The sequence below is a fragment of the Lepus europaeus genome, chromosome 13 (assembly GCF_033115175.1).
Source record: "Lepus europaeus isolate LE1 chromosome 13, mLepTim1.pri, whole genome shotgun sequence".
Lineage (NCBI taxonomy): Eukaryota > Metazoa > Chordata > Mammalia > Lagomorpha > Leporidae > Lepus > Lepus europaeus.
In genome coordinates this window covers 41,993,515-42,008,165 of record NC_084839.1, presented here as the reverse complement: position 1 = coordinate 42,008,165, position 14,651 = coordinate 41,993,515, and the positions used below count along the sequence as shown (strand labels likewise).

The 14,651-nt window shown below is 52.4% G+C and overlaps 1 protein-coding gene across 1 annotated transcript in view; it reads right to left on the bottom strand.

Annotated features, from left to right (window-relative positions):
- The window catches only part of PRKCE (protein kinase C epsilon), a 503,276-nt gene extending 490,171 nt beyond the window's left edge, over positions 1–13,105 (bottom strand). The window contains exon 1 of the mRNA XM_062209377.1: positions 12,086–13,105. Within this exon, the coding sequence (XP_062065361.1) occupies positions 12,086–12,433 (348 nt within the window). The 5' untranslated portion in view covers positions 12,434–13,105. The remainder of the gene's footprint in view (positions 1–12,085) is intronic.
- Between the last annotated feature and the right edge of the window lie 1,546 nt (positions 13,106–14,651).

Genomic DNA, 14,651 nt, shown 5'->3' with positions numbered 1-14,651 from the left:
CAGCAGCGTTAGCCAGCCCGAAAAGGGGGCTCTTCTCAGCTCATTTTAATTCCAAATAAACAATAAATGATTTTATAGCATAAGTGTGCAATATTTACCCTATCTTTTTTTTTAAAAGGATTCATAGTTTATTTGAAATTTGATTTTAACTGGGCGTGCTGTATTCCGCTTGGGAACACCAGCCTTAGGGAACAGGACAGGTGCCCTGGAGCAGCAAACGACACAAAAGAAGGAGTTTGGGTGCCAAAGACAAGTGGTGGCCCTGCAGACGCTCAGTGGCTCAACAGGGCCTGGAAGTGGTAGCTCAATGCCCAGGCACTGTCGCCTCCCTGCATCCTCCCTGATCCTCACCGACACTCCACAGGATTAACCCTTTGCATAAATGAGACGACAGAAGTGTGAGGAGGCTAACTGAATTCTCTCAAAGTCACAAAGCTGCACGAGAGAAGAAGCAGGTCTCCCACTCCTGGGTGGGCTCCTTCGAAGGAAGAAAAGGACGTAGGTGAGCCTGGCTGAAGATGAGAAGGAAAATAACGTCTGAGAACTGCTCCTCAGCGATGGTCAGATGAGCCATCTGCCACGTGTACGCTTGTTACTTGAGCGAAAGTTATCTCAACTCCAAGCTAAAAGAGCAAGGGTCTTAATAGATGATTAACAAGTAAATGTAGAGTTCTCTGGAAGAAGACAGCAAGGAGGCTAGCTACGATTCAATCCTTCTTGTCCCAAGCAATCCAGACATCGTGGTCAAAAGCCAAACCTCACTCTCCAAATGGAGCACCGCGGGACGCTGCCCAAATTCAGGCCAGGACAATGGAACAACCGGTGTGCAACACACTAGGGGCACAGAGGCACATACTGTAGGAAAATGAACTCAGAGGCTTTGGCCCAGAGGAAACGGGATGCACACAGACCCGGGCAAAACTGACTGTAAGAAAAAAAAAAAAAGAAGAAGACTGAAACTTCAGTTTCCGTACGAGGCCCATGGCTAATGCAGGTGATGTTCAGGTCCAAAGACAATGCTCTCAGCTTTCCAAAATTGCAAGAGGAAACAAGGCACCAGATGCTGCCCCACTGGGGCAGAAGTCATCCAGGGGGCAGGTAATCCATGTTCCTCTCACTTCCCATGCCAGGAGCTGCCTAAGAAGGGCCAAGCATGGAATTCTAGTTCTGGCGCTGGAAGGCAGCAATCCCAATGCCTCCTGGTAGCTAGCTCATTTCAGAGAGGCAGGAAAAAACCTTGCTAGAACCTCCCAGGTGGTTATCACAAACATCTTCAGACCGAAGTACAATTTTACCTGTATCTAGCAAAAATATTAATTGCAGATAACCACCAATAACTGCCAGCTACCATTTATTGGAAACTTGCTGTAAGCCGGGCACTTTCACATTTCTCATCTCCAACTGCAGTAACTCTGCTAGATGACTATTATTCTCAGTTTGCTGATGGGGGACCGGCACACACTGGCCCGATATCATGCAGACAACACTGATAACGCTAAAATTCCAACTCGGAACTGATTCCAAAGCCCATACGACTCTTTTAGATCCATGGATGTGGACAAACCACCACCATTCGATTACATGAAGGATTCTACAAAGGTATTTTCTATCCTTATCAATCTATCAAGAAATAAACCAAAAATAGCTGGCAGTGCAGCACAGGAGACAGAGGTGCGTCCTCAGGAGAGATTCCCCTGATAGCCAGGAGTTCGATAAAATCATGAGTGCTTTTGCTCAACATTTTGCTCCAAGAAAAGTTCCTAGAACACAGGCTGTGTTCAGTACATATGTGTGTGGAACAGCTGGCTGGCTGACTGGCTGGCTGAAGTGTGGACAGATGAATGAATGGCTACCCATTCTATCTGCTGCTCTCTTTCTTGGGATAGATGTTTAATTTTTTTTAATGAAGCAATTATTTTTGGGTTGCAGTCCTACTTTAATCGAACTGGGCTCCTGCCACTCCTCATAACCCAAAATGCTAAAAACTGCTTCTCCAACATATTTTATTGTCATCACCCAGTTTAGAAGGGTCCCCTTATCTGTCTATTTAGATCCATTTTCTTCCAAGCCTGGCTCAAAATCTTACCAAGAAGCCTCTATCGGAACTCGCAGGAACCTCCTCTCCTGTGAATTCCCACAGTTCCTCTGATTCACTGTTTTGTAAAAGAGTGTTAATCTTGATTCCCCAAATGGCTCACTTGAGGAAAGTCCATTTCCTCTTTTATCTAATTATAACGCTTCTCAAAACAGATCTACAAAACACAGGTTCTTAAGGTTTCACCCAGTAAGATCATTCTATGATGAAATGTGCTTAGGCAATACCTAATTATGCAGAGGTGCACAATTCCCTTTGCTACTGACCATCTTGAAGTCTTTAATTGTCTTTAATTCTCCAGCATGCATAGGACTTTGTAATACCTCCCAAGCTCTGAGATCACAGAGACCTGGAAACACTGTAAGGCTCCCACTTCCTAAAAGGCAGCTGGCAAACCCTGGTTAATGATGCGCTCCAACCTTGATGGGTGATGGATGGGCTCTCAGCTACCTGAAACGGCTGGGATACTCATCAGTGCCAGGGATGGAGATGGATTCACAGGCCTTGCATTCCAGAAATTCTGCTTGCTTGCGTGTTTGTTTTTAGGACATCCTTTGAGTGGTTCGATGATACAGAGACAGGCTTTCATTTTTTTAAGTAAATTTCTTTATTTATGTGGGCCTTGAACATAAGGTAAAGAAGCAAGCTATCAAAAACAGCTGTGTGATTTTGAGCACAGGACTAAAGAAGGATGAAGGAGGAACAAGCAGGAAGCTGACAGTTTTGCAGAGAGAAGACGTGGCTTCGTGGAGAACAACAAACATCTATCAAGAGCCTAAACCGTAGGCTGCCAATGGCTGAGTCTGGGTCACGGTAACACGATCCAGAACATCTAAATTCTAGACTATTCTAACTCCTATTTCACAAACTGGAATCCAAGGTCTGACACCACTAGTTAATAGAACTCCCCACTTAGCCTAAGTCCTTGGGAAAGGACAAAGTATTAGCCAACCCAACCTTGCGGAATTGAAGTTCTGCTGTCCCCAGGTTCTGAAAAGATTATGGCAACCCCTGCTTCTCAGTGATAATGTTTTTAGACCAGGATAGTGATGCTATTCCCAGATTAATACTGTGCTTCTTGCTACACTATGTGCTCCAGGAGAGCAGGGACCAGCTCTTGGCCTGGTGCCTGGTATATAAGGCATTCAGTAAATATTTGCTCCATGGATGAAACTATAGGCAGACAACGAAGGCATACACAGCTCTGTCCACTGTTTAGAATCTTTCATGGGTTCCACCACGGTTCTTTGCAGCAGTGTTCCAGACGATGGACTCATCAGAGCAAAACTGAAGTCGGTAGGATGACAGAATGCGGCCCAGCTGAGCTTCACAAGACACACCCCAGAGGAGCAGCCTTTCAATCAGGCAACCCAGGAGTGAGTGGGCTGCAGGGACCCCCTCAGTGGCTCCTACTCTGATTGCAGAGGGGGAGAAAGAGGCCCCTCCTGCTCACGGGACGCTCCTATCTGCCTGGGGAAAGAGCACTGGCACCCAGAGGTGGAGCAGACTGGAAGAACAAACAGATCCATTCGTGCAAGACAGGCACAGAATCAGTCAGGGATCTTCCTCAGTAAGCATAATGACCAGGACTCCCAATCCCTGCTTGAGCCTGATAACACAGTAGTCTGATCTAGTCCCGGAGGCCAGGAGCTCAGTGAGCAAACACAAGTGACTTTCACTATCTCACCACTACCTGTCTGAGACTTGAAGGTGCGCTGGAAGGGACCGGAGGGAGCAGGAGAGGGGAGGTCCTAAGTTCAGCACTTGGGTTTGGGGGCAGGTGTGGGTTCCTGCCCCCAAGCACAGCAGTATGGAGTGTAATACCCTTTGCTCTGGAGTGTCCGTTCTGTTGAAATGTCAGTGAGTTATGACCGTCTGCTCCTGTCCTCTCAGTGCTCCCAGCACTGCTCAGACTTTCGGCCACTTCACACGATTTCTGCCTGAAAACTAAATTTCAAACAGGTACAGCCCTGCTGATTAGCATGACGATAGACTGTAATGACTTAACAAGCCCACATGTACCCTGAGGGACCGGGACAGATAGCCCGTTTGCCAAGGGTAGGGTTCATTTATGTAAAATACTGCAGGCCTGCTCTGGAGTTCTTTCAGCTGAAGTGAAAACCCCTGGAAGCGTGGTCTGCACATGTGTCAGTGAGCTCCGGGAGTTCAGGTGCCAGAATTTGACATTTCATCTCTTCTTGCTGCCAAAGACAAAGGGGTTTAAGCTCCAAAATCCTCATGAGAATTGAAACTTGATTTTAAGCTCTGCAAATGAAGGGCACAGAAGGTTTCCTTCTCCCCTCACCAGAGCACCTTACACGGGCCCTGGGTATCTCACAGGTACACAGCTCCTACTTCGAGAAACTTCTTACTTGATGGAGGGAGATTTTTCAGCTTAGTGCAAATTGTCAATGGAAACAATAGAGCATTCTCCCATAAAGATATCTTCAGCGAATCTCACTGATTTTAATAAAATAAAATATCCTTTTCTTCTTCCTCCTCCTCCTTTTTTTTTATATAAATTTATATGACAGGTTGAGTTATAGATAGTGAGAGAGAGAGAGAGAGACAGAAAGAAAGGTCTTCCTTCCATTGGTTCACTCCCCAAATGGCCGCCACAGCCGGCGCTGCGCTGATCCAAAGCCAGGAGCCAGGTGCTTCTTCTTTGTCTCCCATGCGGGTGCAGGGCCCAAGCACTTGGGCCATCCTCCACTGCACTCCCGGGCCACAGCAGAGAACTAGACTGGAAGAGGAGCAACCAGGACTAGAACCCGGCACCCATATGGGATGCCAGCACCACAGGCAGAGGATTAACCAAGTGAGCCATGACACCGGCCCCTCCTCCTCCTTTTTTTTAAAAAGATTGATTTATTTATTTGAAAGGCAGAGCTACAGAGAGAGAGAGACAGAGAGATCTCCCATCCACTGGTTCTCCTCCTCACTTTTCTTGATGGTGCAGGGTTGTTGAAGAAATCCACTCTCAACTGCTCCCCATCCTGGGTTACCCACCTGCACTTCAAGCTTTCATGTTCCTCAGTGGCAGGAGCCCCACCACCCATCACTTCTGCTTCACTGAGTCGCCAGCACCTAGCCCTCCGCTAGACTGGAGCTCATTAAGTTTATACATTCACTCAGCAGCAGGCCAGGCACTGTCTGGAGTGCCAGGAGCATGACGGTGAACAAGAGCCTCAGTATACGATGTCTGTTCTAGTGCTAGAGATAGACAATAAAAGTAAACAGGAACGATAAACAGCATATAGGATAGAGGTGAGAGCGAGGGAGCCAAAACAACCAGAGTTGGCAAGGAACACATCCAGAGCCCCCGAAGAGGGTGGGGGTTCAGAGACAGCCAGCAAAGGCCGCACAGAGAATGCGACACTTGGGTAAAGGCTTGACCCGTGGACACAGCTGGGGAGGAACATTCTAGGCAGCTTTTATCATTTGGATATTTTATTTTTATTCTCTGAGACTCGAAGGTGAGCTGGAAGGGACAGGAGGGAGCAAGAGAGGGGAGGTCCTAACTTTAGCACTTGGGTTTGGGGGCAGGTGCAGGTTCCTTCTGCCTGCAAGCACGGGAGTATGGAGCGCAATCACCTTCCCTCTGGAGCTTTGATTCTGCTGAGATGTCAGTGAGTTCTAACAGTCTGTTCCTGTCCTCTCAGTGCTAGGAGAACCAGTGCAATGGCTGAAGACAGAGCGTGCTATGTTTCAAGGGTATGCAGTGGGCCCATATGGCTGGAGAGGAATGAACAAGGAGGGGAGTAGGTGACAGTGTCAGAGAGGGCACAATAGGACGCGTGACTGTGTTGGCCTTGTGGGTTATGGTGAGGACTTGGGTTTTTAGCTGAGAGATTTGGGAGCAGACTGGAGCAAAATGAAGCCAGTTAGGAGGCCATTGGAATAAGATGACAGTGACTTGGGCCAGGGTGTGTATGCGTGTGTGTAAAGATTGATTGATTTGAAAGGCAGAGTTACAGAGAAATAGGGAAAAGCAGAGAGAAAGAGACCTTCCATTTGCTGGTTCACTCCCCCCAGACGGCCATGATGGCCAGGGCCGGGCCAGGTTGAAGCTGGGGCCTGGAACTCCATCCAGGTCTCTCACAGGGGTGGCAGGGGCCAGTACTTGGACCTTGCCCTGCTGCATTGCCATACAGGCAGGGAGCTGAACCAGAAGCAGAGCACCCAGGACTTGCACTGGCACTCCAATATGGGATGCCCACACTGCAGGCAGCAGCTTCATCCACTGTGCCACAGTACCAGCCTCTGGCCTATATTTTGAAGACAGACACAACAGATGTTGCTGATGCGCTAGATATGAGATGTATAACAATGAGAAGGTTTTGGCCCGGGTAGGTGGACGGACAGAGTTGCTGTTTCTGAGCAGAGGAGAACGGGTAGGCCACACTGGCTGCACTGAGTTTGAGATGCCTTTTCACAGTCAGATGGCAATGATGAGAAGGCAGGCGGCCCTTTATCTGACCTTTATCTGAGTTCTGGAGTTCAAGGGTGGGTATGGGCTGAAATGAGGGATTTAGAGTCAGTAGCATCAGGAATTCATTTAAATTCAAGAAACCAGATGAAACTGACAAGATATAACTAAAACACCAGCTCCCAAATATCCCTATTTCAAATTACTCATATGCTTCAATAAATAATTAACCTTTGGCCACAATGGCCACAATTCCTAGACTTCCCAAAATAATCTCATTTCAAATAATCCTATTATTTTCAAAAAGGCTATTTTTGAAGTGTAACTAAATTAAATTTATTTTTAGACTATGTAAGACTTTTCATATGAATACATTCACAAGCCAGTGAGAGAAATATCTCACTATACCATACATTTAAGATTCTAAAACCAAGAGCACATACGATGTATGTCCAAGTATTAATAATAAAATTTCTGAAATATATCGTAGCCAGAGCTTTTGATAAGAGCATTACAAAGATCCCTTATTTAATTCTCACAACTCTGCGAGGTAAGAGCCATTCCCATTTTGCAGATGAAGAAGCAGGCTTCAAGAGCCTACATCACACACCCAAAGGGATAAAACAGTGAGTGGAAGAGGCATCCGATGGCTGGGACTCTAGCCACTGAGGGCCCCAAATGTTCCTAACTCTGCCTGGTGTCCGGACACACAGATAGGACTGGCCCACAGATAGGCTGGGTGCTGATTACCTCAGGCCCTAACTCTAAGACTCAATGTCAAGAGTCGGTGTGAGATAGCACCACAGGGGAACTGTTACATAACCCCCTGCTAAGTACATCCAATGGGAGCAACAAGGAATTGGATGCCAAGGAATGTAGGAGCTCAGGCAGATCTGTGGAGGACAAGGTCAAGGAGGAGCTGCCCACAGAGGGGGTGTGGTAGACCCTCCCAAGCCTTTCACTCTTCCTTTGCAAACCCTTCCCACTCACTCCTAGGATACCCCGAGGCTTTAGAGATTCTGAGATTCCCAGTGTCCTGAAGATAGCACCGTGCCCTTGGGCAATTACAGCAACCTGTGGCCCAGCCCCACACGGTGTGGCTCAGCAGGGGTCCTGTTGAACCTCACCACCAGAGCCCCAGGCTCCCATGGAGACCCCAGAGGCCAAACATCTTGGGGAGCTGTGCCTTTGTGTCATAAGACCTTCCCCTACACAATCCTGGTGGGCCACAGTCCAGGGCCTCACCTCTGGGCCCCTTCCCCTGGTTCACCAGATATGCCATTCATTTGAGAAGCCCGGCCCATGGGCCACTTTGGAAACTTCTTGTCAAATGAGACCACAGGGCTGAAGAGTACTACTTGGCAGCCCATGCAAAATGTGCTTCTTCCGGGCCTGCATAATAATTAGTTCAGTAGGAAACCTCTCTGGGGCCAGCCCCATGCTAGGTATAGGAGACACGACATGACAACTGCAGAAGTTAATCACTCACTAAGCAGTTACTAAGGGCCAAGCTCTGGTCTATGCACTTGACACGGATTAACTCATTTAATCCCCACAGGAACCCCATTCCATTATAGACAGGGACTTGTACTGTCACCCACATTTTGTAGAGGAAGACACAGACATAAAAAAGGTGACATTGTTCACCGAAGCTCACAAAAGTAGACACGGTGTTCAAACCCAGGCAGCCTGGCTCCAGAGCTGTGCCCACAGCCTGTCTGGGGAGCCACCTCTCTCTCATCACCACTGTTCCATGAGCAGCTCTGCTACAGGATAAAGCAGGAGACCGGGAGACGGACACAAACCAAAGATGTCTGCAGGGCTCTGGCCGCAGAACAAAGGGGCAACTGAGCTTGGTGTGAGAAGCAAGGAGGCAGCAGCGGAGGGGCCGGCCAGCTGGCACCTGCAGGCAGCCCTGGAAGCCCTCTCCCGAGCTCTTTTCCCAGACGCAAACGCCACTCCAGCCGGCACGCAGGCAGCCGCTGCTCCCCCAGTGCCTGCCCGTACTTCTGGTCCACACACATATCCTTACCAATCTCGCCTTAGGAATTAGCACACTCTCCTATAAAATTGCAAGACAATTCTGTTATGAAAATGTGATCCATTAATTACCTGGCACCTCCCCTGCTGGCAATTTCCTTCCTAACCTACACTTCTCAAAGCAAGAATCCCTAGGACAACTCACCATCAATGCAGATGCCCAGGGCTCAGATGCCTCAGGACCCAAAGCCCTGAACATGAAGCCAGAGGATCCGTACTTTGGAGATCTTCCCCTACTGACACTTGTGCACACCGAGATCTGAGAGGCATCAGGATCTAGTCCTTGGAAAACCTAGCCACATTATTCCTGTGATAATGGAATCCGCTGTAAGCACCGGTGAAATCTCTCCTGCTCTTTGTAATGCGCCTTCTCTCAGGCAACCCTCTTTGTCATCACAGCTGAAATAGTTCTCATTAGCAGCAGAATCATTATCTCAGCCTGGCTTTTAAACTCTTGAGATCCGCCTCAGTTTCCGAAAGTTTCTCCACTCCTGTGTCTCCAAAGCCTGAACCCTGTATCACAAACGGTGTTCAGGGGCACCTGGGATGAATTTTTTTGTTTTTAAGAGCCCTGGGAATAAAGAAAAATCAGAACTCTAATACTCAACCCTGTGGTATTATCAAGAGTGGAGCTTAATAAAGGATTAAGTGGAAAATAAGAGTCAATTTTTTTAAAATCTCAAGTAAACAGCACAGGTCATCCTTAGGAAAAAAAAAGTCTTCAATCTGGGAAAGCTCGGGTACCTGGGAATTTCTATCAGGTGCCTTCAGTTTCAGCTCTGCCTATGTGTTCTCCAGCCCTGACCCAGGTACTCTCTGCCTTTATCCCAGCCGTGTCCATGCCAAAGCACTGCCTCCTCTTGTGGGTTCCTCTTCAAATGTTATCTACTCTTTCTTGCCCAGTTCACGCCTCCTTCTAGGAGCTCTCCAGGATTCCTCCAGGCTTGCTCAATACATGACCTTTCTGAACCCTTTTAACACACTTATGGTACTCCTCATTTGGAATCTAAATGTTACTTAAGTGGATCTGCTTTGGTGTCATTCCCTTAGTGAAATGAAAGCCCCTGGAGAGTAATCCATGGCTTTTCACCTCTGAATTACCTCCAACCAGTGGAGCTTAGCACAGAACGGAAGCTCCATGAATCCAAACTTGAGTGGAATGACAGGTTGCCTGGCAGGGGTAGAAGCACCTGTTTCGTGCCCTCCACTTCTCCTTACTTTAGGCCAGATTTGGTAGCCACACCCAAGACAGGGTGTGCCTCTTTGTTCCTTCCAGGTAAGGAGCACCGAGGCCTGAGCCCAGCCGATTCTACCCACAGGTGTCATGCGGTGGGCGTGCCCTGGATGATAGGAATGGAAAAGGTGCCCTGACTCAGCCCAGTCGCCGCTGGTCTCTGGGTCAAGTGGCCACAGCCTTCTCCAGGAAAAACAATACCAGATGAGTAATAAGCACCAGCTCCTCTCCTCGATTCTCTGACTTCGAGTTTCTCTGTGTCTCAAGTTTTAAAATACGTGCAATAGCTGTCATACCTAACTCACACTTGCTATCAGGCAAAAGAAATAATGATTTTGAAAGCACTTGAAGTTATCACGCACAATAAAAATGTCATGGACACAGCACATGAATCTGCAGGGAGAATAAATAGACCGGGAAGCCAGATGGGTTGCAGTGGGAGGTAAGAGGAGGTGGAGACCCTACTTTCAATCCACCTTTGTTTGCCATGTGACCTTGGCTATATCCAGTCAGCTCCTCTGGAGCTCAATGACCTTGCCTGTAAAACTTGCCGGTGCACTGGATGATCTGGTCTATGGCCAAGTCCGATGTGAATTTGAGAATCTTACAAGAGGATAATCAAGCAAGTAATTCCCACGGCATGCTTCACTGGGCATGATGAAAGGGGGTAGGGGTACCCTGATGTGCCCAGTGTGGGCAGTGGGTCCCACGAAGCACTGCCAGCAATGCGCAGACACAGTGCCTCCAGCCACTGCCTGTTCCGTGCACAGACGCAGGGTGGCTGGTCATGTCCCCTGCTCTCTGCAGAAGGCCCCCAGCTCCTTGATACTGGTTTTAGCTTTTCGATTTTTTTTCCCTGCCCCTTCCTGAACAAAAACAAGTTTCAAACTCATAGCTGTTAGTGTTGAAGTCTGGCTATGAAATGAGCAATCCCATCAGTTTCCCCAACACGTACTACTTACAGGAGTGATGGCAAAGGGAAAGGCCGCTGGGGATGAGGGGGGGCCTCGGGTGCAGGCACCTGTGAGATGCCACGGGATGCCACTGAGCTCTCTGGGAATGCCACGAAGGTTTGCCTGCTTCCCAAAGTGGAAGCCACAAATCTCCCAGGGTTGTACTTGTTGGCGCTTCCCTGTGAGCCCCGTAACCATGGTTTCAGGCAGACTACATCACAGCCATGAGCAGAAAAAGAACAGGCTTTTTCCTATTTCCCCTGAAACTCCACGTCTTTGCAAAAAGGAGGGAAGGTGATATCCCAAGGTGAGTCAGGTGCGACCTCTGACCCCTGGGGCATTCACGGAGTGCTTTTTCAATAGAAAGTGACTCCTCTCCATCTCCTCACCAGGGTCAGATACCTCTCTCTGTGTGTAGACCAAAGCACCCTGAAAACGTTCACATCCACAGCAATAGCTGCTCTGAGCAGACTCACAGAACCAACCTGAAAATGCAGAATTCCATCTCCTAACGCAACACCTTCTCTCCAAGAACAGCTCAAAACCAAGCTTGCTTCTCTCGGCTTGTCTGAGGGCCAAGGTATGCATTTGGTTTACAGTACATCGACAAGGCCTATTTCCAAGTCCCTAATATTTTGACAATGTAATCAATTAACTCAGACTTGGCAAACAGTATTTCACTGCACAGCGACTCAGGGCAACGATGTAACTTTAAGATGCAAAGCATTGACTCGCAAAGACCTACAAGCAGAACCATGTCTAAAACATAATTCATTCTAGGTGGATGGGCAGTGCACTGGGCAAAACCAGCTGGGCTCATGTGTCTGGGACCCTCGAGGGGACATCCTGAGAACACATTTTTCTCCTTGTCTGGCCGAAGATGAGCTGACCACCATGCAGGAGCAGAAAAACAAGCAGGCGTTCTCCCAGAGGGAAAAATAAACCAAGTGCTCACTGGAAGGCTACCGCAGGACAAAGCCAGGACCAGCAAGAAGCCTTCAGTCTCAGGCTCCACGTGCCTCTCCAAGGACGGAGGGACCCACCCACGCACAATCACACACTGGCCGGTCCACCACGCGCCAGGTCCTCGGCCAGCCTTCAGCACCAGCGCACTGGGGCTCTCCCAGCTGGCAAGCTCTGGCCAGCCCTGCCATCTGGAGGGCAACACGGCGGGCAGAAGGCTGAAGCCTCTTCCCAAGTCTCATCTTCCTCTCTGTCTCCTTCTCTCTCTCTCTCTCTCTCTCTCTCTCTCTCTCTCTCTCTCTCTCTCTCTCTCCCCCAGCAATTACGGGGATCCCACGCCGGGTTCCCGGGCGGGGAGGCCCGGGACTCACCCAGTCCTCGAAGTGGCGGCTCCCATTCTGCAGCAGCTCCTCGAACTGGATGGTGCAGTTGGCCACGAAGTCGTCGTAGCCGATGGGGGCATCGTGAAAGACGGCCAGCTCGATCTTGCGCCCATTGCACACATCGGTGACGAACTCGTCGTGCCAGGCCGGGCTGTTGGTCTTCTGCTTGGTGGCCGTCTGGCCGATGCGCGAGTCGTCCACGTTGAGGGCAATGTAGGGGTCGAGCAGGAAAGTCTGCGGCCGGGGTCCCACCGCATGGCGCAGCGACCAGGCTGTGGGCTTCAAGCTCACGGCCTCGCAGATTTTGATCTTCAGCAGGCCATTGAACACTACCATGGTCGGGGCGGGGATGGCAGGGGTGAAGAACGGACGGCGGGGACCTCCGGGGCCCCTGTCGCCCCACCCCGCACACTCCTTACACCTTGTGGCGCTGCGCCCCGGCGCGGGCGAGTCTCAGCGAGGGCATGTATTTCCTCGCCGGGTTCCTAACGGAAAACGGCGACGACGGGGAGAGCCGGGAACGTCCGTGCCGGAGTCTCTCCCCCCAGCCACCGGCGGCACCTCCAGCAGAGGAGACGAGCCGGCTGTCTGCTGGCCGCCGGGCCGGCTTCGGGGTCCGGGCTGCGCGGAGCGGGCGCCGCGCCCGGCGCTCACCTACCTTTCCGAAACATAATCCCGGGAAATTTCGACTCCAGGAGGGGGAGGGGGGGCCGGGCCGGGGCGGGGACGCGAGCCGGGGGCGCAGATTTCAACCCGGATCCTCTTCGTGCACCCAGCGCCTGCCTCTGACCGCGCGGGGCGGGGGTGGACCCAGGGATGTTCAGTCTATCCGGAGGGATGCATGTCGAGAGGAAATGGTCCTCCTCCGAGCCAAATTTAAAAAAAAAAAAAAAAAAAAGAAGAAGAAGGGGAAAAAAATCCACGAGCCGTACGGCCAGCCCGGCCGCCGCCTCCCGGGCCAAGCAGCGCCGCGCCGCAGCCGGCTATCAGCAGGCGCCAGGAGCCCGGAATCTCACATCCGCGCGGGCGCGGGAGCCGGGGCGGCTGCGCTGGGGCTCGGGGCGCAGGCCGGCTCAGCTCCGGGCGGTGCGCGGCGCGGCGGCGGCGGGGCCGGACTGCGACTCGGCGCGGCCCCACCTCCCGGGCGCCGGCGCCCGCGCGCCCGCAGCCCGCGTCCCCGCTCTGGGCCGCCACTCGCTCGCGGCCCGCCAGTCCGCTCCGCCCCGCGCTCTCTGCTCCCTCGGTCGGTGTGCGAGCGCCGCTGCCTCCTCTAATGCAGGAAATGCGCAAAAGACGTCAGTGTGTGTGCGCGCGTGTCTGTGTGTGTGTGTGTGTGTGTATGGACGCGCGCGCGCGCGCGCGCGCGCACCAGTGCTTGGGGAAATAGAAAGTTTTGCCGGTTGGGGGAGCAATTCGGGGAAGTGAGCCGAGCCCAGGACGGCAGCGAGCGGGCCAGCCGGCCCGGGCCGGGAGCGGGGCGGGGACCCCGCGTCGGGTATGGGGGAAGCGCCCGGAGCGGGGCGCGGGGCCGCGCGCTCTGGAGCGGCCCTGTGGCCCGGCCCGGGACGGGAGCGGCCGCTCACTCCTCGGAGCCCCTGCGGCCAGCTCGTCTCTTGGAGCCCAGGCTGGGAAGTAGCGGTGGCCCCGGAAGACCCGGGCCCAGCCCCAGCCCCCGCTCGGGCAGCGGCCGGCAGGAGCGGCCTGCGGAGCGGCCTGGCTGCCCCTGCGTCCCGGGACTCTGCGGCGGCCGAGGGGCGGACGCCGAGCCCGGCTTGCGGTGCGTTTGCAGCACGGTCGTTGTGGTCCCCTCCTCGGGGGGACGCCTCCCGCTTCGGGACCTACCCAGGACTGCACAAGCTGCGGGAACTCTTGGACAAGTGAAAGCTTGGCAGCGTCCCGGGCCCGTCCGTGTTGTCTGTTTACTTTTGCCAAAGTGACTCTTCCGCTGTGCGCCGGCCGCGTCTGCGCTCCCGCGGGGGCCGGGGTCGGCCGCGCGGGCTGCGGGAAGCGGGGCGCGCCCTCGGGGGCAGCTCCCTAACCTTTCAACCCTGGCCGGGAGCCGCGGCGGCCACTGGTCACGTGGGCCGGGCTCTGGGCTGCGGGGGAGGGACGTCCTCCGCGGGAGTCGGCGCGGGGAGGGTGGCCTGGCGGGGACGGCCCGTGCGGGGGACCGGGAACCTGGGAGGGTGGAGCCGGGAGCGCGGAGGCCGGGGCGCGGCCCAGCTGGGACTTGGGGCTCCAGGGGTAGCCGCCACCTGGGGCCAGGGCGTTCTGCGAGCGTGGAAAGGAAACCACCGCCCTCGCCTGGGTGTCTGGTGGGGTCCGGTACGTGGGGATCACGGCGAGCCGTGATCTGGGTAGTGCAGAGCAAAATTCAAACCTGCCTCCCAGTCCCTTTTTTCCTGGGTAGCAACAAGGTTATCATTTGCCTGTCGCCGTAGAGGCTTTCAAAGGCTTGGAGGTGAGGAAGGAGGCAGTGTGTGGAACAATGGAAGCACAAGGACAGGTGGCACACGGGTCCCCAAACCATCAGAAAAGTCCCAAGGCCGTCGTG